The 24150-nt window shown below is 35.3% G+C and overlaps 4 protein-coding genes and 1 long non-coding RNA gene across 6 annotated transcripts; 4 read left to right on the top strand and 1 right to left on the bottom strand.

Moving 5' to 3' along the window:
* Window positions 1-5313: 5313 nt before the first annotated feature.
* On the top strand, window positions 5314-9072 carry PCK2 (phosphoenolpyruvate carboxykinase 2). Its single transcript, XM_012998864.2, is given in 13 exon segments — window positions 5314-5562; window positions 5761-5951; window positions 6059-6212; window positions 6316-6400; window positions 6770-6870; window positions 6952-7169; window positions 7172-7249; window positions 7372-7545; window positions 7640-7705; window positions 7795-7973; window positions 8100-8269; window positions 8494-8662; window positions 8757-9072. Coding segments are annotated over 13 exon segments (1968 nt in total). The 5' UTR covers window positions 5314-5323; the 3' UTR covers window positions 8901-9072.
* A 593-nt stretch (window positions 9073-9665) lies between these two features.
* On the top strand, window positions 9666-17118 carry LOC105973800 (UDP-Glycosyltransferase superfamily protein). 2 transcript variants are annotated; one of them, XM_012998854.2, is made up of 20 exons: window positions 9666-9924; window positions 10604-10651; window positions 10760-10790; window positions 10867-10945; window positions 11047-11175; window positions 11553-11757; window positions 12034-12168; window positions 12858-12962; window positions 13108-13206; window positions 13701-13830; window positions 14216-14266; window positions 14376-14486; window positions 14817-14926; window positions 15148-15316; window positions 15494-15580; window positions 15763-15834; window positions 15995-16108; window positions 16432-16496; window positions 16589-16685; window positions 16800-17118. In XM_012998854.2, the coding sequence occupies exons 1-20, from the start codon at window positions 9821-9823 to the stop codon at window positions 16917-16919; spliced, it is 2061 nt and encodes a 686-aa protein (XP_012854308.2). In that variant the 5' UTR covers window positions 9666-9820; the 3' UTR covers window positions 16920-17118. The 2 variants fall into 2 exon arrangements, with proteins under 2 accessions (XP_012854308.2, XP_088677798.1); XM_088821672.1 differs by having other exon boundaries at window positions 9699-9924; window positions 10760-10781.
* Window positions 17119-17763: 645 nt separating this feature from the next.
* WDR5A (Transducin/WD40 repeat-like superfamily protein) lies at window positions 17764-20412 on the top strand. The gene is made up of 2 exons (XM_012998842.2): window positions 17764-18573; window positions 19952-20412. Exons 1-2 carry the CDS (start codon window positions 17917-17919, stop codon window positions 20243-20245), a joined length of 951 nt encoding a protein of 316 aa, XP_012854296.2. The 5' UTR covers window positions 17764-17916; the 3' UTR covers window positions 20246-20412.
* A 65-nt stretch (window positions 20413-20477) lies between these two features.
* On the bottom strand, window positions 20478-20966 carry LOC148768319 (uncharacterized). The gene is made up of 2 exons (XR_016033065.1): window positions 20848-20966; window positions 20478-20746 (listed from the first exon to the last, which is right to left on the bottom strand). It is a non-coding gene; the product is annotated as an uncharacterized LOC148768319 (long non-coding RNA).
* HKL3 (hexokinase-like 3) lies at window positions 20693-24114 on the top strand. The gene is made up of 9 exons (XM_012998831.2): window positions 20693-21632; window positions 22061-22217; window positions 22319-22513; window positions 22615-22692; window positions 22813-22971; window positions 23056-23154; window positions 23261-23391; window positions 23476-23557; window positions 23643-24114. Exons 1-9 carry the CDS (start codon window positions 21367-21369, stop codon window positions 23958-23960), a joined length of 1485 nt encoding a protein of 494 aa, XP_012854285.2. The 5' UTR covers window positions 20693-21366; the 3' UTR covers window positions 23961-24114.
* The last annotated feature ends 36 nt before the right edge of the window (window positions 24115-24150 follow it).

Raw genomic sequence — 24150 nt, 5'->3', positions numbered from 1 at the left:
ATAGCTCAATCACTTAGGTTTACATTAACCAAAATGGATCTATACTTTATACGCTTCATAAAAATCAAAATCATGAATAAACCATACGATCTCCCAAAATATCTGATTTTGATAAATGAGCATATGTATATAACTTACATTCCCTATAATTACTGTATAACCCATTTGGCTGCTTTGCTAAATGATCCACTTTATAGGGTTATTCAAATATCTGCCTAACTTTATGCACACCTTAACCGAATGTGTACATTCTTTTACATAAAATATTTATTGGGCATTGAATTGAGACTAAACAAGTCTCCTTTGCTGTGAGATTATCTCCCACTGATCCTTGGGTATGTACAATCATTAACTTTATTTATCTCAAAGTACATATGAGATAATTAGCTTAGGATTGTAAAATCATTAACGGGAATTTTAATTTCATTAATGGACTACTTTAGTTTGCAATCAATATCCTTCAAATCTTTAAAATTTTATGGTTGCACTTTATTGTTCCAAAAATATTACTATCTTAGAAACATATTCCTTGTGTCCATAAATCTCTTAATAGAGTCGATATGAGTGAAATATTTAATGACTAAACGTACCATATATCTTTCAATATTGCCCATTTGAATTACATTTGGTCTCAATTATTTGGAACCAAATTCACACCTTATGGCAATTTGATAAGATCCTAATGTCTTGTCATTCTAAATGTCAACTCATCTTTAATGCTTTATTATTTTAAGGTTGTTGAGTTTGCTCTTTAAGTAACAATTATCAAGACTTGATTGGGGAATTGTTCAACATTGTCTTATCAAATCTCCAAATCTACTTTTCAAACAATGACAAGTACAAAGACATGTACATTGTCAAAAGCAGTATTAGGAATCAAATTGATTCATCTTTAAAGACAATGTCTATAATCTAAATTTCTCCCCTCAAACTCAACATCCTTAAAAGATTTTAAATTTCCCCTTTTAAAACATAATATATTGCAGCACTTAATGTTTCTCCTAAATGTACCTTAGCAAAGAAGAATGACTTATCATACTTGTTTGAATGTCTTGAATGTTCTATTCTTGAAATTTGTACCATTTTAAATTGCTTATGTAAGATTTTACTGTATGAGACTTTTACTTAAATTATAGGTCAAATTTTGAATTATGAAATAGACCAAGCTTAATGTTTTCAAATGAACAAGCTAACCGAATTTGTTCAAGAGAAAATCTAAATTCATCTAATGACGGTACCAAATGTCTATTTCATAATTCAAAAGAAAACCTAAGAGTCCTCATAGTCTCAATCCCAAATCTTACGTAACCTTTATAGATGTATATCTTTCAACATCAATTAAATATTGGTTATGTAAATAACCCTTTATATACACACTTACGTGAATAGTGTAACCCAGGATCTATTCACTAAATGTGTCTAGGTACAAAGTCAAAAAATATATTAGAACATATTAAAGTGAGAAACAAACATAATTACGTTATTCAACGTACCTCAGATGTAAACTGCAATTATAATGATTTATCTTAAGATGTACTAGTCAAATTAGCACTTAGTCTTTTCTCCCTTAATTATTTATTCTTCGTGTGAACGGTCAAAGTTTTATTATTTATGTTTTACAACAAACCTTATATTGACCATTCACGTAGAAAAATAAATTAAACCATATTCACTTTCAAGTCAGCGAAACCATACTAACGGAAGTGATATACCTCAAAATGAGATTAGACTATTACTTAATGTGCTCATTTATGTTCCTTTTCTATATACCTTATTTAAACAATAGATATCAAAATCTAATTTGTTGTAACTTTATTGTTTTAAAATAAAACGTATCCTTACTATCTTTAAGGAACCTTCTAGTACGTCGCCCCTACTTAAACCTTATGCCCCAAAAAAATATTTAAAATAGATGCACCTAATGATCTTAAATTTTATAATTAGAACGGTGATATAGTCTAGGTTCTTCTATTGTTCTATCCAAAATAAAAATAAATTAAGATCTATGCACCATAATAAATAATAATAATAAAAAATATTTGTGCAATGAAGCACAAATGTGTTATAGACAAATAATGTGTAAGCAGATAAATAAATTACATAGAGAACGCAAATAAAATCAATATGCTCACATTATGATCCAAAGTTTGACTTTAAAAACTTTAAATAATTATGGAATACATCTCAAGATGCCTAGCACAACATTAATATCAAGCCGAAGGGACAATAATATTAACTGTAAGTGGCACTCTTGTTGTAGTAATCAAACATTGATAGTAAATCCTGTCAAATAATAAGTCCATCGAGGGATGCAACTATCATTCACATGTAGCCCAACAACCATCACATATTTATTACCACATATGCATATGTGGTTCGGCCAAATATCAACATACCGAGGGGTATAGTTAAATATTCGCATGAATTCACATACACACAATCATCTTGACATTCTCAATAAGCTAACTTACACAGAGAGGTCACGAGGGTGGCTTCATGCTTCAATTAGTTCTTTTAAATGTCAGACAAACTTAATAAAAAGTCATTAGATGTACCCAAAAAATTATTCAAAAAATTTAAAGTCGTTGTTGAACGCTAAGGTTCTAATGACATCACCTGAGCGCTAACAGGCTGTATCCAACACTAAGATTGCCTCACAGTATTGTTTTGGAATCAAATTCAGTAATATGGTTATTCATAATAAATGAGTATGAATTGAAAACATCGAATCCATCATTATTTTGAATTTGAGCTAAAGATGATGTTATGGCTCACAATTCAATCTTATTTAGATTTAGTGGCCAAAATAAAAATTTTAACCAAGAAATCTAACCTTATATGGATTGGAACTAAATTAATAAACTTAATTAGACTTAAATAAAAGCCTTGAGTCAAATATCGAAAAAGTCAATCCTTATTCGGTTAATAATAACCACTATCCATATTTTGACTCGATAACGATTAAATGATAATGGATCAAAACCTTATTGAATAAAAAAAAATTTGTATCCTTAATTTGACCCAGTAATCAAAAAATTTAAGTCTAAACGGCATAAACTTTATCATCTGAAAATTCCCCAAATTAGCCTTAGAAAACCGAATTTGAAATTCAAAATGAATTTCACTTTATTGACCAAACAAAACCTTAAATGAATTTAAAAGAATTCACATATTAGTTCGATCCCTCAAAATAATTGAAACTTCAAATGCCCCAAATTTCTTAAATTAACTTTTTTTTTTTTTTTTATTCCTTAAAAATTGCCTATGCCCCAAAACCAGAAAATCTTTCAACTTAAAGGACTTAACTGAAATTTTGAAAGAAAAGCCTTTGAGAGAAAAGGGACCTAAGATTCAGAAATACTTGATTTGAGATTTATAATATATTTTCGAAAAATATGACTGTTTTGGGAGAAACTTTAAAAGCGGGGACTGAAATGCAGTTTTCAGAAACATTGAGGGCCCCGAAACAGATTTTTCATTCTTTCAAATTGACCCCGGCTCAAAATCAGGCATAACCAAGATACGGGCCAAATCGAAATATTGCTAAATATCTTAAACTTAAATTAGGGGACTGAATTGCAATTTTCCGAAACTTAATTAATCCTTCTACCCTAATCTGCCAATCCCGCCGCCACCACCATGCCTCAACGCTGATCATTGGCTGGCCAGAAAAATGGCCCCGCCGCGAACGACTATGGGACCACCATCCTAATCGGCCGTACACCACCGCCGGATACACATAGCTCACAAGCACCCACGCCACCGAAATCCACCGTCGGCGCCCCGGCTGCCCCTTCTGCGAATTATGCCGCCGTGGCGAGACCGAAGCTCCATCGCCGCCCGAAACTTTACGACCAAGAAAGCCATAGGGCCGCCGTCGTCTCAGGTTTGAAACTATCATGGCGATGGAGGGTTTTCTTTATTCCATATTCAGATTCAAGTAACAAAATTAAACCAAATGGGATCTGAAGTCTGAACATTAATTGGTGGCATAGATTGGAATTGTGGTAGTGCTGAAACCGCATCGCGGTCGACATAAACAGATGACCGTCGCCCCTAATTTCACCTTAGATTTGGAATTTTCAAATATTAACCTTAAAACCTTAATCCGAATTAAGGAGAATAGATTCACCGGAAATTTTAATTAAGCCAAAGCGAAACTAATCATACAAGATTTGAATAATTTCACATCATCTTAATCGTAGATATACATGAAACCAATTACAGAAAAAACTTATGCATAAAATAGGTTTCACAATATCGAATTCACGAAAAACAAATTGTTATTATAGCCTACCAATTTGAAGAGAATACCAATTGCGTGTAGACACTAGACAGGTAATATATTACCGTAACTCTTACAAATCAAATATCATGAACATAGATTTGATTACACTGCAACATATATAACTTAACACACGGAAAATTCTCGATGATCCAAAACATGGTGGCTCTGATACCACTTGTTAGAAAATTTATCGCACATACATACGAATCCCAAGAACCAACATGCTTGAATCAACGAGAATTAAACACAAACATAAAGACGGAAGCGTACCTTACATCATGGAATCGAATCTTCGAATCTCCACTGGATTTGGGACGGGTCTTCCAAAGAATCCGCAGTTCCTTATTTATCTCTCTAACGATGGATTTTAGAAGAGACGGAATGGTTGCGTTTCTTTGGGGACCACGACCCTTTATATAACTGTAGAGTCCAGTTATTTTATAATTGTGATTCAGCCCCATCAATAAATCACAATTAAGCCCTAATTGTCTCTACACATTAGGCCCATAATCATAGTATAATACCCACAAGTCCAACTCATCAATCTTTATTAGATCACAATTAATTTGGACTTTCTTTAAGATAGCCATACACATTTACGTCACATATGTGAGCCCACATAATTATTGAAATAATTCCAACATGAGGGTTAACCGAGGCTCTATAAATAGCAACTCATCAACACACACCGTTCCATCATCATCATCATCAATTAGCTTAATCCCCCATTTGCGTTAATTAATTTCTCGAAAACCTTCAATTTGATCTGGTGCCGATTATCTCTCCCTAATTTTGTTTTTACCATTTCCCCCTTTTGTTTTAGTATAATAGAATTAAGCTCAAGAAAAAACGAGTGCAGGAAACTGCAGATCATATCATATGCATGCCAATACTGTTAATTAATAATATGCATCATTAATTTTAAAAAGAAAAAAAAAGAAAGAAAAAGAAACTCCTCTGAGTAATATAATCAATTTTTTATTACGTCGGTTATAATATATGTGACTGTGTGTGTGATGCAGATATCGAGAAGAAATGGCGGCCAACGTTGCGTCCGGACGGAACGGGCTGCCGGAGATTCAGACGCAGGAGAAGAAGGCGGACGGAATATTCCACCACGACATAACGGCGCCGGTGAATGCTCAGACGATCGACGAACTTCATTCTCTTCAGAAGAAGAAATCGGCGCCGACCACTCCTCTCGACGGGATTCGGGGTCCTTTTACGGCGGTCTCCGATGATGCCCGCAGCAAGCAACAACTTCAGTCTATCAGGTATATATAAATAAATAAATAAATATTAAATATAATATAAACATATATATATTCATGTTAAACATGCACGTGATGTATTTGGTTCAAATATTATAAAATAATTATTGGATTCTGGATTTTATTTTATCTAGTTATAATAAAATATAAATATCATAAAATTATTAATTGTTATGGCGATATTATTAATTTTTGAATCAGCGCTTCGTTAGCATCACTGACAAGAGAGACCGGACCCAAGGTGGTGAAAGGAGACCCGGCGGCGGCGAGGCAGTCGGAAACCCCCCGAGTTGTCGGCCACCACCACCACCAACGCCACGTCAGCCCCACCATTAACGTCACCGATAGTTCGTTGAAATTCACTCACATCCTCTACAACCTCTCTCCCGCCGGTAACATTTCCAATACACCACAAATTGATTTTTGTTTTATTTTCGAATTAATTTGGGGGAATCGCAAGTTTTATCGGTGAATCAATATTTTCTCGTGATCAATTCAGAGCTGTACGAGCAGGCGATTAAGTACGAGAAAGGATCTTTCATTACATCGAGCGGTGCCCTAGCCACCCTCTCTGGTGCCAAAACTGGGCGTTCTCCCAAGGACAAACGCGTTGTTAGGGATGAGTCAACCGAGCATGATCTTTGGTGGGGAAAGTATGTAATCAATTTTTTAAATCGATCATCTGAGAATTTATTGAAGATCAATTAAAAAATTCAGTCTAATTTTTTTTTTTTTTTTTTTTTTTTCTTTTTTTAGGGGCTCACCGAACATTGAAATGGATGAGCATGCATTCATGGTTAATAGAGAAAGAGCTGTGGATTACTTGAATTCCTTGGACAAGGTAAATATATTATATGTCATATTTCTGCTTATAGTGTTCATATTGTTCTCATCCTTTTGGGAGGTGGAGTTTTGGCCATATCTTTTAGGGTGTTCCCTGTTTTACGTCTCGTTCTCGGTTTTCATTTTTTAATAAACGAATCATTCTAAAGTTGGAAATAATTTTAGATAGAGGTGTTTGGTTGTCTCAAGAAATGTTATTGAGTTGTTATATGTTGGTTGGTGCTTCAGTTTCTAAAGCTTAGTTTAAATCCAATGAAATTAATCACAATGGTCATTAAGAAATTGTATGTCTTTTAACTATTACTATGAAGAATCCGAGATAAATTCTTAACCGATGGGTAAACTCGGAATGCTCGTTGATTATCAGGTTTTTGTAAACGATCAATTCCTAAACTGGGACCCGGAGAATCGTATCAAAGTCAGAATAGTCTCAGCCAGAGCCTACCATTCATTATTCATGCACAACATGTAAGTAAATGCAATTACACATCAACGTTTTATCACGTAGTTGTTTCGTAAAATTTGATGATAATTGAATGGGTGTGACAGGTGTATTCGACCCACCCCGGAGGAGCTGGAGAATTTCGGTACACCGGACTTCACTATATACAACGCGGGACAGTTCCCGTGTAACCGTTACACTCATTACATGACATCATCAACTAGCGTCGATTTAAACCTCTCGAGAAGAGAAATGGTCATACTCGGGACCCAATATGCAGGGGAGATGAAGAAAGGCCTATTCGGTGTGATGCACTATCTCATGCCCAGCGTCAGATTCTCTCTCTACACTCCGGTAGCAATATGGGCAAAGATGGCGATGTCGCTCTCTTCTTTGGCTTATCAGGTAAACGTACTAATATGTGTCTTCTCACACTTACTGTTTGTACGATTTTTTTTTAGTTTATTTTAGTTTATTTTTTTAACTTTTGTAGTTAATGATGTTATTCTTCTCTTGTGTACGTCTAGGGACTGGAAAAACGACTCTGTCAACTGATCATAACCGATACTTAATTGGAGACGATGAGCACTGCTGGAGTGATAAAGGAGTGTCGAATATTGAAGGTGGCTGCTATGCTAAGTGCATTGATCTCTCCAGGGATAAAGAGCCTGATATTTGGAATGCAATCAAATTTGGGACTGGTATGGTATTATCTCGTTTATATATAGTCCTTTATTTATTTATTTTTTTGTCTATGATGAAATGATTAATACTTATCTATCTATTCATTTATAGTATTGGAAAATGTTGTATTTGAGGAGCATACGAGAGAAGTGGATTACTCGGATAAATCCGTCACAGGTAATAAAAACATCGATTACTTTAAAGAAATCAATTTTCTTGAGTCATTTTTTTGGCCTCTGTTGTTGATATGCACTTAATTACTGTAGAGAACACGAGAGCTGCTTATCCGATTGAATACATTCCGAATGCTAAAATCCCCTGCGTTGGTCCACACCCTAAGAATGTGATCCTCCTTGCATGTGATGCATTTGGTGTGCTCCCACCTGTGAGTAAGCTCAATCTGGCACAAACTATGTACCATTTCATCAGTGGCTACACTGCACTGGTAGGCATTCATTTATCTATATCCAATTCTCTCGATTTTATTTATTTATTTAGTTTTTTTTTTCGAGTATGAATTTATCCAAGAAAATATTAAATCTTTTATGTGTCGAATTTGAATGCTATATAGGTTGCTGGTACTGAAGAAGGAATTAAGGAGCCACAAGCAACTTTCTCTGCTTGCTTTGGTGCAGCCTTCATAATGTTGCATCCTACAAAATATGCTGCCATGCTAGCCGAGAAGATGCAAAAGCATGGTGCCACGGGATGGCTAGTTAACACTGGCTGGTCTGGCGGAAGGTATTATGTGGAAACTCGTTTCTTGATTTTGAAATAAGGAAAATAGAAAATGCAAAGTACAACGAAAACCAAAAAAAAAGGTTTTTTCCTCGAAAAATTATTTCACCTAGCATTTTGTGTCGTTCTACACGCTGTTTGGCATCTCAAGAACTTCGTCTTTTGAATTTTATTTTATTTTGTATTAAAATAGAGTTTCGACTGATGGACTAATCTGCTTTGTTTAGATATGGAAGTGGGAGTCGCATCAAATTAGCGTACACTCGAAAAATAATTGATGCTATACATTCCGGAAGTCTTTTGAATGCGGATTATAAAAAGACCGAGGTGTTTGGGCTTGAAATTCCGACCGAGGTTGAGGGTGTGCCTTCTGAAATACTGCAACCTGCGAACACTGTGAGTTCTCCAAAAACTTTAATTTTATTTATTTATTATCTTTCTCGGATTTCGATTTTCATTTTTGTGTCGTCGTTTTTTTTTTTGGATGCAGTGGTCAGATAAAAAGGCATACAATGAGACACTGGTGAAACTGGCTGGGCTATTCAAGAACAATTTCCAAGGATTTGTGTCTCACAAGATTGGCATGGATGACAAGTTGACTGATGAAATTCTTGCTGCTGGTCCTATTTTCTGATCCATTTATTTTCATGGGAATAAAACAAATATCTGCTACAAATTATTTTTATGTTGGTTGTATATCCAATTTAAATTGAATTGGATGCAGATATTTTTGTTCATCGCAAGTTGTAATTACTACTGCTCTGTGTACAAAGTGATTCTATAAATGTTGTCGAATTTAGATAAAATCTTTGTTTATAACTATATACATAATACAATACAACCCCCAGTGTTTTTTTTTTGGGTAGTGCTGCAAAATAAAAAAACTGAACTACATGAAAGTTTTGCTAATTAGAATAATAAGACAAGTTTTTTTTCTAATAATTAAAATAAATTTGTGTTTGGTACCTAGTTTTTACCAATAGGATAAAGGTCTAGGGTTCGAGTCCCCCTCCCCTACTTCTCCTTGTAATTGACTTGAATTTACTAAAAAAAAAAAAAAAAAAAAAATTGTGTTATCAAAAATCAAATTAAAGGGCAAATTATACGTCACCCCCCATTAAAAAAATTAATTTTCGCACCCCCTGAAATTAAAAAAAAAATGAATTTCTCCCTTCAAAATGTTATACTTGTTGCACATTGCCCTGATAGCAAAATTTCGATGGATTATTAACCTGAATTGAGTGCTTTTCTTGCACATTGCCCCTTTAAATGTTATTTTTATTGCACGTTGCCCCTTAAAAACATAATTTTTATACATATTGTCCATTTTCAGAATTTTTAGGGGAAAAAGTGCCAAAATGAGAAATTAAAGGGGCTGAAGTGCATTTTGTCCTTAATTAAAATAAACATTTTCCGTATACCCTTTGAAAGCTTGCCAATTGCAACGGTATCCGGGAAAACCGGCGAAGTAATCTTACAGTCAAAAGCCAATATAAGATCAGCTTCCACTCCCACCACCGCCACCGCCACCCCAAACAAAAAAACACGCCGGAAATGGAGATACTCATGGCTGCTTCGGTCCCAAAACCCTCTCTTCTCCCCCAAATCAGCCATGGAAAGCAAAAATGCCCACGGCCCCTACTCCTCAACTGCTCCAGGTATTTACTCTCTCTCTCTCTCTCTCTCTCTCTCTCTCTCTCTCTCTCTCTCTCTCTCTCTCTCTCTCTCTCTCTCTCTCTCTCTCTCTCTCTCTCTCTCTCTCTCTCTCTTATATTCTCTCTCCTTCTTCGTATACAAAATTCCTTAATGTGATTTTATACATCTACAGTTCAGTTTTATCAAATTGTCTCCATAATTGTGAATTCTACGGATTTCCCGGTCAATTTGATACCGAAGCATTTTTTATGTGTTAAGTTCAGGGTAGCCTGTAACAGTCCAATTAGTCATCATTCGTTGGAACGTTAGGAATTTTTCTGTATTATTTTTATTTTGCCGTGCATTTTCATACTTAGACACTGATAATGCACTGTCACTCCGATTTGGTAAGAACAGAGATATATTTTCGTGATCGCCGCTCCGATTTGGTGAGAATAGCAATTTGGCATGCCTGTTAATTGTTATCGAGCCTTTCCAAACTTGTACCATGTAATTCCCGATTTTAAGTGAATTAGGGCTCTTACATCTGTGGCTTGTAAATACATTCCTTCTTCGTTTTTTAATTTATAGATCAGATTATTTTCGACATTCGAGTACTGCCTGTAGAATTTTATCCTATTCAGATTAAAAAAAAATGATTATGCATTTGATCTGATGTTGAGTTGAAACCTACAATTTCAGGAATACTGGAGAGAGCAATAGCTTATCTAGAGCTCCTCTTCCAAGGGAGTAAGTGCCTTCTCTATATGTATAGATATGTTCGATTAAGGGGAAATACATATTTAATTCTGCATTCACGTGAATCACTAAACGGTACATTTTCCTTGTTAAACCTAGGTTGGGAAGCCCGAGCAGTGAGGTGCATCAGGTGTCATTTTATTTTCTTGTTCTGTTTACTACGACATGTTTTAGCAATTATCTGAGTTTTAACCTTGTTCTCGTAGAAAAATTTGAAATACATTGATGACGTAAAAAAAGAGAAACCTAATGACATCTGGCAACTATTTAAGGAAGCTCAGCAGAGTAAGTTTGGTCTACTTATCCTGATATCGATCACATTATCTGTGCTTCTTTGAGGATTTAATGTAACTGGTGTTATGTTGAATTGCGTGATTTCTTTTCAGATATTATGTACTTAAACAAACAGCGTCTACTGGCCATGGAAGAACTTGACAGGGTAAAGAATGAAAGGAACTCGTTGCTTGATAGGCTTGAGCAGTTGGAGATGAAACAGAATACGAATGGCGGAAAAGGTTGTTGCCACACTTGTACTTGTGCATTGTCTCAATTAGATCCTGTTATGCTTGGTCTTATTCTTAGTATTGCAATATCACTAGGCATGCTTTTGACTGTTTCTTTCCTCTTTAGAAACCTGTCAAAAAATGCTAAAACTTTTTTTTTCCCCTCAATTATTCTGAAATTACGTAGTCTTTTCTATTAATATCCATGAAGCAGGGTGAATACATCGACTGTTGTAAAAACTAGGGCTAACTTTAATAGAATGAAATAATGCATATCTCTATGCTTGAATTTCGTTAATATCTTAAATGCAAATCTTTATTTCTTAGGAGAAATGAAATCCATTAAGACTAACTATGACATTATTATTGTATTGAAAAACTATAAACAGGTAAACTTACAATCAGCTCAGAGTTGCTTCTTAGAATAGATTCTTTGGTTCTCAATGGCGTGATTGGCAGTACGGAGGCATCCGATTTGAGAAGGCTAATCATGGATTCAAGGGATGGTTCGGCTGATGATTTAAATGACTTGATCTACAAGAGTGATGCTGAATTCCTGACTAAGCTGCGTCAATTTTCAAATAAAAGCAAAAAGTAAGGTCTTTTGTAAATGCTACTACTACTTTGTATGAGGTTCCTAATACCTATGTGGATCTTCAACTGTACAAACTTTGCTCCCTAATTGCTATGTTTAAGACTCATTTCTCCCAAATTTCCTCTTAATTCTTGTCTGTAGAACCTCATGTTCCGGAATCAGAATTATTATTTATAACGGTTATGCTCCATATGTGAAGAGTTTATCTTATTTATGGCAATGGTTCTTTTCTTATTCCTAGCACTTATTATTTTATTTTGCTATATTTGATTCAGAAATGGGTTCCACATAATCCACATCTCTACAGAAATGTCACCTGTGGTTTCTGTTGGATCTTTGGCATCATATGTAACAGGATTATCTTGTGCTCTCCAGAGGAAGGGAAACCTTGTCGAGGTTATTTTGCCCAAGTAATCATGAACTTTCTATTTTGCCGTGGTTTATGCTTACCTTTTATGTCTTATTGTCATGTAGAATAGAAACCTTGCCATATCTTCTCCTGCATATTTACTATTTTCTGGGGTTACTGTTATGAAATTCTTTTATGAACAATTTATAAATCTTAGTTCTACTGCATTGGTGAATAGTCAACTGTAGACTAGTACTGGGAATGAAACTTTGGTATAATGATTCACAATTTGACTTTTATTTTGTTAAACAATGAATTAAATTTTAATCTTGACTTCTTAAGAAGTTCGCATTTTGAAAAAAATTATAGCTAGTCTACAATAATAAGAATCGGTGGGTAAAAGCCGAGACTTGTATTTCAACGCAATTCCTTGATTTGTGCTTCTTCATTTTCCACTAAATTGAAGTGTCCACGGAATGACATACTTATGCTTTTTGCTGCATAAGACTGGCTGGCCTATAGATTGAATTGTCTACAGAAACGCAACTCAGAAAGTATCTCAAACAATTATGAATACTGAAATAACTAATCAGAAACATATAGTACTTAAGCATAAAACCTTAATCTGCTTTTTTGGCTATGTTAACCATACCTGGCATTGTTCATTAAGCTGCATTATACCTTAACTATGAGATCTTCTGCCATTTTCTTCCTCTGTTTCCTGAGTTGTTGGATTTAAATTTGAAATAGGTATGCACTCTTGAATCTTAGTGAGGTTCAAGGCTTACGAGAAGTAGAATCACAGTTCTACTCATTTTTTGATGGTCAATTGCATGGAAACAGGATATGGACAGGGTGAGTTTGCTCTTATACTCCTTATATATATATATATATATATATATATATATATATATATATATATATATATATATATATAGATGTAGACTTGTCAAAAGCACTTCTTCTTCCTCTTCTTATGCTTTGGATGTTTATTATACAGGACTGTTTACGGCATTGGAGTTACCTTTATAGAGCCTGTCTACTATTCATCTTTCTTTAGTCAGGAGAAAGTATACGGTTACTCCAATGACTTTGAGAGGTTTGTAGCCCGTCCTCTTTTATTTCGTATAATAGTGATAACGGGGTTTAAAACTGTTTATATGGACGCAAAATGGTGTTGCTGGGTTATATTTCAAAATATCGTTGTTTTTCCACTTGTATTTTTACAATACGAAACGCCAATAAAGTATTTATGTGCTTGTAATGCGACTGCATACGTACTTTTTCTATATTTCTATATTAGACAATAATTATCGGATACATTAAGTGGTTTTCTGTGTGCAAATGAAATCATTTACACCCACTATTAACTATTGAACTCGATAAAAGGGATTGTGATGCATGTTCTCTATATTTCCAACTTAGTAATTTTATTGGCTTTCATGCTGAGCTTCCTGAGCACTTGGTTATAAATTTATTATTTTATGCTCCTTGTTTAGTAGGGAGATTATACGTTAATTACATGCATGCCAATGTTCATTTTTTTTGTAATCTATAATCTAACCTGATCATGTTATATCTTTTTGTTGTCAGATTCACGTATTTCTCTCGTGCTGCGCTGGACTATCTAGTTAAAACAGGAAAGCAACCCGATGTGCTTCATATACACAATTGGCATACATCTATTGTTGGGCCTCTTTTCTGGGATGTTTTTGTCAATCAGGTGTTGGTCTGAATAATTTGGAATTTTTTGCTCCATGTTTTTATGAGAAGTCTTATCTTCATGTCATGGTCTTTTCTCTCATATCTTTGGAATTCTGCATCTAACCTTCTTACACTTTCATTGTTGCGTTCTTATTTATACTATGACTGACAAAGCATTTGATTTGATTTAGTGCTGATCATCTTGGAAATTCCTTTTGAACTTATATTAATATGCTTCTAAAAGTGGTGGCTTATCATTGCTAGGTCAACTGGTTTTAATTTAAAACACACACTTGAATGCTATAATTGTCTAATATTTTCTTACATGCCCTGATTCTACTAATTATATTGTTTTTGATTGGTCACTTTACTTGAAACTATATATTGAGTATATTGACTTGCAGGGTTTTGAAGGTACTAGGATACTGTTGACGTGCCAGGGCTTTGATTCCCAGGTAAATATCTCCTTTTACATTTTTCTTAACTTCATATTTGTGCAGTTTTTGTTTTCTTGATATGTTGGAGGACTGTGAGAATCTTGCTTATCGATTTCTATAATGGCAGTGTCTTGAACAACCAGAAAAGCTAGCATTATGTGGGCTTGATCCTTCTAGTTTGTTTCAGCCTGATCGACTGCAAGATAACAACAAATCTCATCTTGTGAATATATTAAAGGTAATAATTTGTTTCTTTTATTGACATAACACTTGATGTGCTCTCCCTAAGAATTTTGTGGAGGTAGATTTTCCTCTCATGGGCTTCATTATTTTTAGTAAAAAACTTATATATAAATATTTGTGGAAATGGTCCTGTAGTTCAGTTCGATTTTATTGTGTAAATATATAGACACGTAAGTAATCAGGGAAGTAAACAAAACCAAATGGAGTATTGTAGCAATATGTCAAATGCAACTCTGAGGACTTGTTTACATTTTGGTCGTGATCTCTCTTTTGGATTGATATTATTATTATTATTATTATTATTATTTTTTATTTTTTTTTGCAGGCTGGTGTTGTTTATTCTAATAAAGTTATCATAATGTCATCTCTACAAACAAAAGGCCAGATCATCAGTGCATTGGGACATGGACTGGAACCCACCTTAACTATTCACAAGTATGCATTTCCTTTTTAAGGATTCTTAGATATCGTGTCCCTTAATTATAAGACTCTGCTTTCTGTCCAACCCATTCATGTAAGTCATAATCAAGCAGAGTTGGATTTGTTGCAACTTGCAAGACAAAGATTGGTTTTTTAACCCTTTGTCACCCTTTTCATTAGTTCCAATGTATTTTCTTCGTTGATAACCTGCATTCATATCTTGAATATGGTTGTAGGGAAAAGTTGGTGATTTCTCCTTGTGGAATTGATAAATCAACTTGGGATCCTTCAAGCGACAAGTTTCTTCCTCAAAGCTACAGTGCTGATGACATGAAAGGAAAATCTCTCTGCAAAGTGGCACTGCAGCACCGTCTGGATTTACCCGAAGGGGCAGTCAAAATTCTGGTGCCGTTTTCATCATCATTCTTACCTCTAATATATTTTCTTCTCTTAGATTCTTGATAGAAAACACTGAAGTGTGATTTGAGCTGTCAGCGAGCAGTTTTCATCATCATTCTTACCTCTTATGTAATACTATTTAAGGTAGTGTTTTAGCGTTACCTAAAATTGATCAATTTTCAGGTTGGATGCATATATTCAAGCATTTTAGACGGGGAACTTGAGAAGCTAAAAACACTAGTTTGGATGGCTTCTAGAAGGGAGGCTCAGGTACTTCCTCCCATTCTTGAACACTTCCTCGTAGTTAGAATGAATAGCAATGTGAAACCTGTATTCGCTCATGACTGTACTCTTAAGATCTGTGATTTATGAGCTTTATGTTGTTGGATCATGAGGCCATCTTTATTCGTTCATTTCAGTTAATTTGTCACTTCTGAATATGTTCTCTGCAGTTTATTTTAATTGGATCTAGCCAAACCCCTGGTATGAAGAAGGCATTCGAGCTTTTTCAAGAAGAAGTGAAGGTAGGTTCTTAGATTTTCTGAATACGTTACGTCTAATTCCACAAATTTTCTCTAGATACTTATTTCCTGCTCATTTTGCTTCAGAAGTATAGTTACTACGACATATTTTTTGGCGTCCTATTTGAAATTGATACATCATCTGATACTTTCGTTGTCACAGGATGAAAATGTCAAATTCATCGATGCATACGATGAAGAATTATCACATTTGATAATTGCAGGATCGGACATTTTGCTATGCCCATCTTTCGATGATCCTCTGCATCAAGTGCCGGTAAGTTCTCATATTTGCTGAGGGGTTATACATAAAAAGATATAAAAAGGGATGGTGACTGCAGTTCTTTCGATGATAGCAAACATGCTCTGAGAGAGAAATCACTTATAAATACATGAAATTTTTTCCATACGTGACTATTAGAGGGATTTGAAGGATGGCAATTTAGCAATTTTATTTTGTTTTCATAGGTTATGAATAAGATCGGATGATTTGCATCTTGTGAAACAGAGATTAGTTTTATCTGCCAAATAGTGGTGCTTTTGTGTTTGAAATATTCTACAATATTTATAAAAAAAATTCCCTTATGCCCAATTATACAGCTGAAGGCCATAAAATACGGAACAGCTCCCATTGCCGTAGATTTTGCTGACGACAGTAGATTCAGGTGAGTTGATGATGTTTCATTGCCAAATATCCACTCAGCAAAAACATGATTTTTTTTTTTCATATCCAATATAACAACACATTCGTTCACAGGCACTCTGGGAACAATAATGCCGCGAGGACTAAATTCTCACAGTATATCAACTCTACCTTCGCAAATATGTCTCTAGTCCAAGCGATTGATGAAATTGTACGTGCGACAATCTCTTCATCGAAACTTACTTAATTTAATTGGTGTTTTTTAAATGATTTTAAGGGACGTATACTTTAGTTAGAACAGTTGATTAATTTTCTGTATCTGCAGAAGAACAATCCATCGCAGTGGAATAAACGGATAAAAGATGCCATGGAAAAGGACTTCTCGTGGGACTCGGAGTGCGCAGACGTTCATGTTTCTGCATATGCATCAGTCAAATGTTTATAATGAAGGCTGCACTATAGAATCAGGCACTTCTGTACATATTTCACAAGCCAGATCTTACTCTTCCCCCCAGATTTTTTTTAATTAATTTATTTATTTTTTGAATAAGGTAAAACACTACATGCCATTGCCCTTAATTCTAACTTTCTGAGGAATTTATTTTTTGCACTATAAATAAAATATAGTGTAAATTACGGTCACACTCCTGAGGTATGGTCAATTACAAAAGAAACCCTTCAGTATGAGTAATTACAATCACCCTCCTCAACTATGAATCTTCTTACATGTCCAACGTTATGGTGTCAAATTCAACATAATCTTCTTGATTCTGCAAAATATTCTCTAGTTTGTACATTTTTTGTGTTAAAATGCAGTTTCTGAATCACTACAATCTGATATGTAGAAGGTAAGAGACACATCGTATGACCAAAAGACACATGGTATGACCACCTTGTTTCAAAATGTAGAGCTCGAATATGATAAAAACGGGTTCAAATTTGATAATATTCCACATAATTTAAAAAATTCCATTAAATTTGACACCGCGAGAATGGACATGTAAAAAGATTCGTAATTTACCATAAAATATAATACCCAATTAATAAGCTCGATTGCGAGTAATTGTACAGATGAACAGTAATATATTTATTGAATAAGATATACTAAATAAATTAATAATTTACATATACTATAAAGTATTGATTGATCAAAATAAAAGAAATAATATCTCTATAGCAAAATCATGCTTTGTTAGCAATTTTTCCATTAAAATTTGGACTCTATATAAAAAAAACAAAAAAAAAAAAAAAAAAAAACCAACCACTATAAATAATTTATTAAATACAATTTGGGTGCACAGTGAATAATTAATTAAATACAATTTCCACAAGTTCAGTAATCTGTATCACGGAACGGAGGCTAAAACCCCCACCGGAACCCTTGTTCAATTCTCGCCGAAGGGAAACTCAATAGAGAGCAACCGTTAATAGACAAAGCAGCAATGGCTTCAACAACGGAAAAATCGGAATCCTTCAAACCCTATAAGCTCAAGCACAATCTCACCGGCCACAAGCACGACGTCTCCGGCGTCAAATTCTCCGACGACGGCCACCTCCTCGCCTCCTGCTCCGCCGACAAGACCGCGCGCACCTACTCCCTATCCTCCCCGGACGCCGCCACGCACAACGAATTCCACGGCCACGAATCCGGCATCTCCGACCTCGCCTTCTCCTCCGACGGCCGCCTTCTCGCCACCGCCTCCGACGACCGCACCGTCCGCCTGTGGGACGTCTCCACCGGAGCCCTGATAAAAACCCTCACCGGCCACACAAACTACGTCTTCTGCGTCAGTTTCAACCCCCAATCGAATATGCTCGCCTCCGGTTCGTTCGACGAGACCGTACGCATTTGGGATGTCAAGTCCGGTAAATGCCTGAAGGTGCTCCCCGCCCACTCGGACCCCGTAACCGCCGTCAATTTCAATCTCGACGGCTCGCTCATTGTTTCGAGCAGCTACGATGGTCTTTGCAGAATTTGGGATTCCTCGACTGGCCATTGCATGAAGACTCTCATCGACGACGAGCATCCGCCTGTTAGCTTCGTCAAGTTCTCGCCCAATGGGAAATTTATTCTTGTTGGCACTCTCGATAATAATCTGGTTAGTTTCTCTTTCTTACTCTCTCTCTCTCTCTCTCTCTCTTTCCACCTTTGATGAAAGTTATAATCTTTATCTAATGTTGGTTGTTTTATTTATCTTTGATCTAGTGTTGTGAATCAATCATAAAAGGAATAATGTATCCATGTCAAAATAGGTGTAATATCATGTCCTTTATTGATTTGAATAAAATGTATATCAACTATAAGTGCTAAAATCTCAGCTGTATGATCAATATAAAAGATTAATTTTGAAACCGGTACATGAAATTGTGAATGTATACTCTGTATTATTTGTTACTTTGAATGGAAGTTTATGAATGATGTGAGTGGTGCACTTAGAGAGCTATAATACGTTACATCCGTACTTAGAGAGCTAAGAATGTGTGAATTCTGCATATAGAGATCTAAACTAGGCTTCAAATATGCTTATCTTGAAAGTTGAAATGTAAAACTATGTTGCAAAAGGAGGCGGCTTTGATTGTTTGATCACAGTGTAACAATGATTTAAAAGAGTCGTCTTTTAGTTCACTGTCAATTGTTTATCGATTCATCTGAAGTTTTCGTTCGGCAGCATTTGTACTTAAGCAAGGTTTCCCACATGGGATATACCCTCGTCTATCTGCAAAGTTCACATTAGCTATCTATAATATTCATCCTCTCGTATCACAAATAGTCTCGGTATCGGTTTAGCAACTGAATAATTACTAAATAATTGTACTTTTAATTTTATGCTGATGATGTTTAATTGTTTACGATTCCATATCCCCATATGCTCTTATTTTATTTTTAATTTATTTTCTTCCACACACTACTTAGATCTGTGGATAACGTCTTCGTGATATCTAGATGAGTTGATCCGTATATGAACTCAATTAGTCAAACTTAGCTACTTCGATTTCCATTCATCCCCTCTAGGTATCTTCTCAAAAAAAAATCAGAAAAACATTTGTTTGATATTAATAAAACCAGATCAGTCGAATTGGATGTGAGTGCTACAAGGGGAATGAATTTAAAAGGCTGATGTTTTATTTTTGCTCTGTTATTCATGTTATCTGTCTTGAAAGTTAGTTTGAAATAACATCTTTGAAATGTCATCGGTTGTAATAGTTCGCTGGCTATACTGGCCAATTAACGTTATACCACTGCACTTTCGTTCCACTAATACAAAATCAAATAATATAGCGATTCACCTTCAATTATCCCAATTTTGCATTTGGATTTGCTTGTTTGAGTTGAGCTAATTATCTTCGCTTAATTTCACAACTTTTGTTGCAATTTCCCAATTGATTTCGGTGCCTCCTTTTATTTACTTCTAGTTCTAATCTGGTTTCAGTAATCAAAGTCTTGCTCATTCTTGAATGTTTATAATCTCTTTTCAGAGGCTCTGGAATTTTTCGACCGGAACATTCCTGAAAACTTACACGGGCCACGCAAACTCCAAGTACTGCATCTCTTCGACATTTTCCGTAACAAACGGGAAATACATTGTGAGTGGATCGGAAGATAACTGCGTTTACCTATGGGAGTTACAGTCTCGGAAAATAGTTCAAAAGCTCGAAGGTCATACAGATGCAGTGCTATCAGTGTCATGTCACCCCACCGAAAACATGATAGCATCCGGTGCACTCGGAAACGACAACACGGTCAAGATTTGGACCCAAGACCAGGATTGATTGATAATTATTTTATTCGGTATAACTTATTTTTGGAGCTCTGTTGCTAGAAGATTAATATGGTGAATTGATGATGCGTATGTTTCATCACAGTTCCTGATAAATTAATTTGAATGATGACTATGAGACTTTTGTATATTATTTTTCAATTTTTTTAAATTTTCCAATATATTTGGCCTTTAGAAAGATACAAATACAGTCAACGGGAGGAAATATGAAAATTGAAAAAAAATAAAAAGAATTACAACAAAATAAATAAAGGGTAAATTACAGCATCCATGAGGTAAAGTTAAATTACGAAAAATCCCTTATTGTTTGAGTAATTACAACTATTCCATCAATTATGAATTTGGTTACACGTCCATCCTTGCGGTTACAAATTTAGTGGAATATTCTCCAATTTGTACTCGTTTTATCCCATTCGAACTTCACATTTTGAAACAAGATGATCACATGATGTGTCTCTTGACTTGTAAAGATCAGATTGTGATACATCAAAAACTGTATTTTTGCACAAAACGAGTTTAAGTTAGAAAACATATCACGGAATCTAAGTAGGAATAAGAAGTAAAATATACCTAGTCTGCTCGAGAGAATGATACCTAGTCAGCTTGATCAAATTATTGTCGAGAGATTGAGAGTACGACGACGACGAGGTGAATGTTAGCGGGGACAGCATTGTCATTCAGTCCGAAGTCGCTCCAAAACTGCATTTTTACACTAAATGAGTACAAGTTAGAGAACATACCACGGAATCTAAAAGATTATGTTGAATTTGACACAATAATGATAGACATGTAAGAAGATTCATAATTGAGTAGTTGTCGTAATTACTCAAATAAGAGGGGTTTTTTCGTCAATGACGGTTGTAACTGCACTTTCACCTTTATTTTGCACACATTCACTACAGAGCCATAAAAATGGATCAAGCCTTCAAACTCGGATCTCATTCTTCTCTTCACAAATGTCTCTGTTTCTGTTTCTGTTTCTGTTTCTACACTCACTACCTTTTTGCTATGCACTCGAAAATGACAAAGGCTGAAGGAGATTAAATTGATGAACTAATCAGAAATCGATGTAAATGTAAAGGTGAAAAAAAGCAAATTGCCCAAATCGCGAAGATGAGAAACGAGGTGGTGGTGGCGGCGGCCGTGACAACGGCAGCGGCAGTGGTCGGCGTAGCTTTACTGTTGAAGCACTGGAGACAGCGCAGCGAGCGGCGGTTGAGGCACGCGCAGAGGATCCTTCGCAATTTCGCGCGGCGCTGCGCCACTCCGGCGGCGAAGCTTTGGCATGTCGCCGATGAATTGGCCGCCGAAATGGAAGCCGGCGAGAGAGACGGCAACCTCCGCATGCTTGTCTCTTACGCTTCACCACTTCCCACAGGGTACGTACTATAGATATATAATCTATACATACAAATTGTCATTGATCGTAATTACTCAATTTTGATTAGACGATTAGGTTCTGACCAATTTTTGTTTGTTTTTAAATTATATTGTCAAAATATCTCAGCATTAGCTCTTTTAGGCTTAAAAATGCATTGGCATTTAGTTGGTGGATTGAAGTAAAATTTCGAGTGAATCGGAGGTGCTTGCATATGTTCGCTACAAAAATCGACTTTAATCAGCTAATTTAGAGATTGTAGTGTTTGCAAATAAACTTTATTTTTAATTTATTTTTGTAAAATGTTGCAGAGATGTGTTTGAAATTATCTTGAAGTGGATCAATTCAAAAATCATTATAAAATAAGTTTAATCCTTTTGTTATTCAAGAATATGACTCGATTTTTTCCATTGAAATGACAATTTGTAGAGAAGAGAAAGGAACATATTATGGGATAAATCTGAGAGCAACTAATTTTGTTATAGTAAGAGCAACACTTGATGGCAAAAACGAACCACTCAATCAACTACTCAAACAAGAGGTTCCGATTCCTCCTTCTCTAATGGCTGATGCTGTATCTTCCAAGGTATATGTATACATGATTGTATATATTCACATATGTATATGTGTATGTGTATGTATGCTTCAGTAGTCCTGTTCTAATTCAAGTTCATATAATATGATCAGGAATTATGTGATTTGATTGCCTTTGAGCTGGTGAAATTTATTTCAGTACACAGTGAGAGCACAGATAATAACAAGGGTGAAACAGTAAAAAGATCAAAACTAGGGTTTACAGTATCATCATTTCCAATAGATCATCAAGCTCCACCATCTGCTGCCATCGCCACCAAATGGACCATTTTACCCTTCAACGACGCAGTTGAGTCGTCGTAATTTCTCTTCTTACATTATCTTAATCGCTTTTAATTCGTGTTCACATTACAATGTGATTATTAATTGATTATGTGCAAATTAATCAGGCTCGGAATGAATTAGCAACCGAAGTTAACCAGGCATTGGAAAAGCACGGACTAGACTACTTGCGCGTTTCTGAAGTTGTAAGCATGACCTCTTTCCAAGTGTTTTTTTTTTCCAATTTATTTACAGAGTTACTCTTGAAAAAAAAATGAAATTTACATTATGACTAAATGAATATTGGAGCAAATTAAATATTTCAGGTGAATGATACTATTGGAGATTTGGCCGGAGGAAGATATTACAGCAAAGAAAGTGTGGCTGCAGTGACTTTAGGAATCGGTGGCACAGACATCGCCTACATCGAATCCCCTCAACAAATTTCAAGCCCAATAAAAGATTCATCAAAATCCAATGAAACAGTAATATAACAACCTATTACTCGCCACTCCATTTACTCCATCAAAAATTAATCAGTAATTAAAACGTTGTTGATTAATTAACAGGTTATTAATATGCAATGGGGAAATTTCAGTTCCTCTCATCTCCCATTGACAGAGTACGATACATCCTTAGATGCTGAAAGCATTGACCCTGGAGCCCGGGTAAAAAAACTTTAAAAAAATCATTAGCCTTAATTCATACTATTTGTTTCAATATATATACACACACACACACATATATTTAATGTTGAATATTCATTTGGAGCAGATATTTGAGAAGCTTATTTCAGGCATGTATTTAGGAGAGATTGTAAGAAGGGTATTACTTAAGATGGCCCACGAAGCGGCCTTATTCGGCGATTCTGTGCCTCCTAAACTAACTATTCCTTACTTATTAAGGTAAGATAATTTTTCCATAAACTAAGGTATTATTAATGATTATAATTTGTTTATCCAATTATCTGATATTTTCTTTCATAACAGGTCACCAGATATGGCTGCAATGCACCAAGACACATCAGAGGATTACGAAGTAGTACAAGAGAAACTAAACGAAATTTTCGATGTATATATACATATACGCTTTATTATATTTCTCACTAATTAATTTTTTTTCTACACTAACTCAATTATGTACAATCGTCTTTCAGATAAACAATTCGACACCGATGGTGAGAGAAATAGTGACGGAAATTTGCGACGTTGTAGCGGAGCGTGGGGCCCGCCTAGTTGGAGCTGGGATTGTGGGGTCTGTTAAAAAAATGGGAAGGATCGAAAACAGGAAGAGTGTGATTATTGTAGAAGGAGGGATGTACGAGCGTTATAGAATATATAGAAACTATGTGCAGAGCAGCGTGTGGGAAATGGTGGGGAACGAGTTTTCGGATAATGTGATGATTCACCATTGTCATGGAGGCTCTGGTGCTGGTTCCGTCTTTCTCGCCGCTTCACAAACTGCACATTCCTGATTTTATTTATTATTACAACTTTTTTTAAGGTGATTTTATGATGTCTTTTGTTGGGGGCCATTTAATTTTGGATTAATGAGCTGTTATTTGATTAGCAAGTTATTGAAGAGGAGATATTTTTTTTTTTGTATCGACAAGTTATTGAGGAATTCAAGTCTGGTGCAGGATCTGTCTTTGCCCTTCTGTGCAA

The sequence above is a fragment of the Erythranthe guttata genome, chromosome 8 (assembly GCF_056151865.1).
Source record: "Erythranthe guttata isolate IM_541 chromosome 8, IM_541, whole genome shotgun sequence".
NCBI lineage: Eukaryota > Viridiplantae > Streptophyta > Magnoliopsida > Lamiales > Phrymaceae > Erythranthe > Erythranthe guttata.
Note: the sequence above shows the minus strand (reverse complement) of the source record. Positions and strands in the feature narration are given on the sequence as shown.

Excerpts from the sequence above, each read along its gene's own strand:
- HKL3 (XM_012998831.2), top strand. The coding sequence starts at position 21,367 with ATGAGAAACGAGGTGGTGGTGGCGGCGGCCGTGACAACGGCAGCGGCA. Across the intron at positions 22,693-22,812 it reads ACTTGCGCGTTTCTGAAGTT|GTGAATGATACTATTGGAGA; the intron begins GTAAGCATGACC and ends TAAATATTTCAG. Across the intron at positions 23,558-23,642 it reads AACTAAACGAAATTTTCGAT|ATAAACAATTCGACACCGAT; the intron begins GTATATATACAT and ends ATCGTCTTTCAG.
- LOC105973800 (XM_012998854.2), top strand. The coding sequence starts at position 9,821 with ATGGAGATACTCATGGCTGCTTCGGTCCCAAAACCCTCTCTTCTCCCC. Across the intron at positions 10,791-10,866 it reads CGAGCAGTGAGGTGCATCAG|AAAAATTTGAAATACATTGA; the intron begins GTGTCATTTTAT and ends TTGTTCTCGTAG. Across the intron at positions 11,176-11,552 it reads GAATACGAATGGCGGAAAAG|GTAAACTTACAATCAGCTCA; the intron begins GTTGTTGCCACA and ends AACTATAAACAG.
- WDR5A (XM_012998842.2), top strand. The coding sequence starts at position 17,917 with ATGGCTTCAACAACGGAAAAATCGGAATCCTTCAAACCCTATAAGCTC. Across the intron at positions 18,574-19,951 it reads GCACTCTCGATAATAATCTG|AGGCTCTGGAATTTTTCGAC; the intron begins GTTAGTTTCTCT and ends ATCTCTTTTCAG.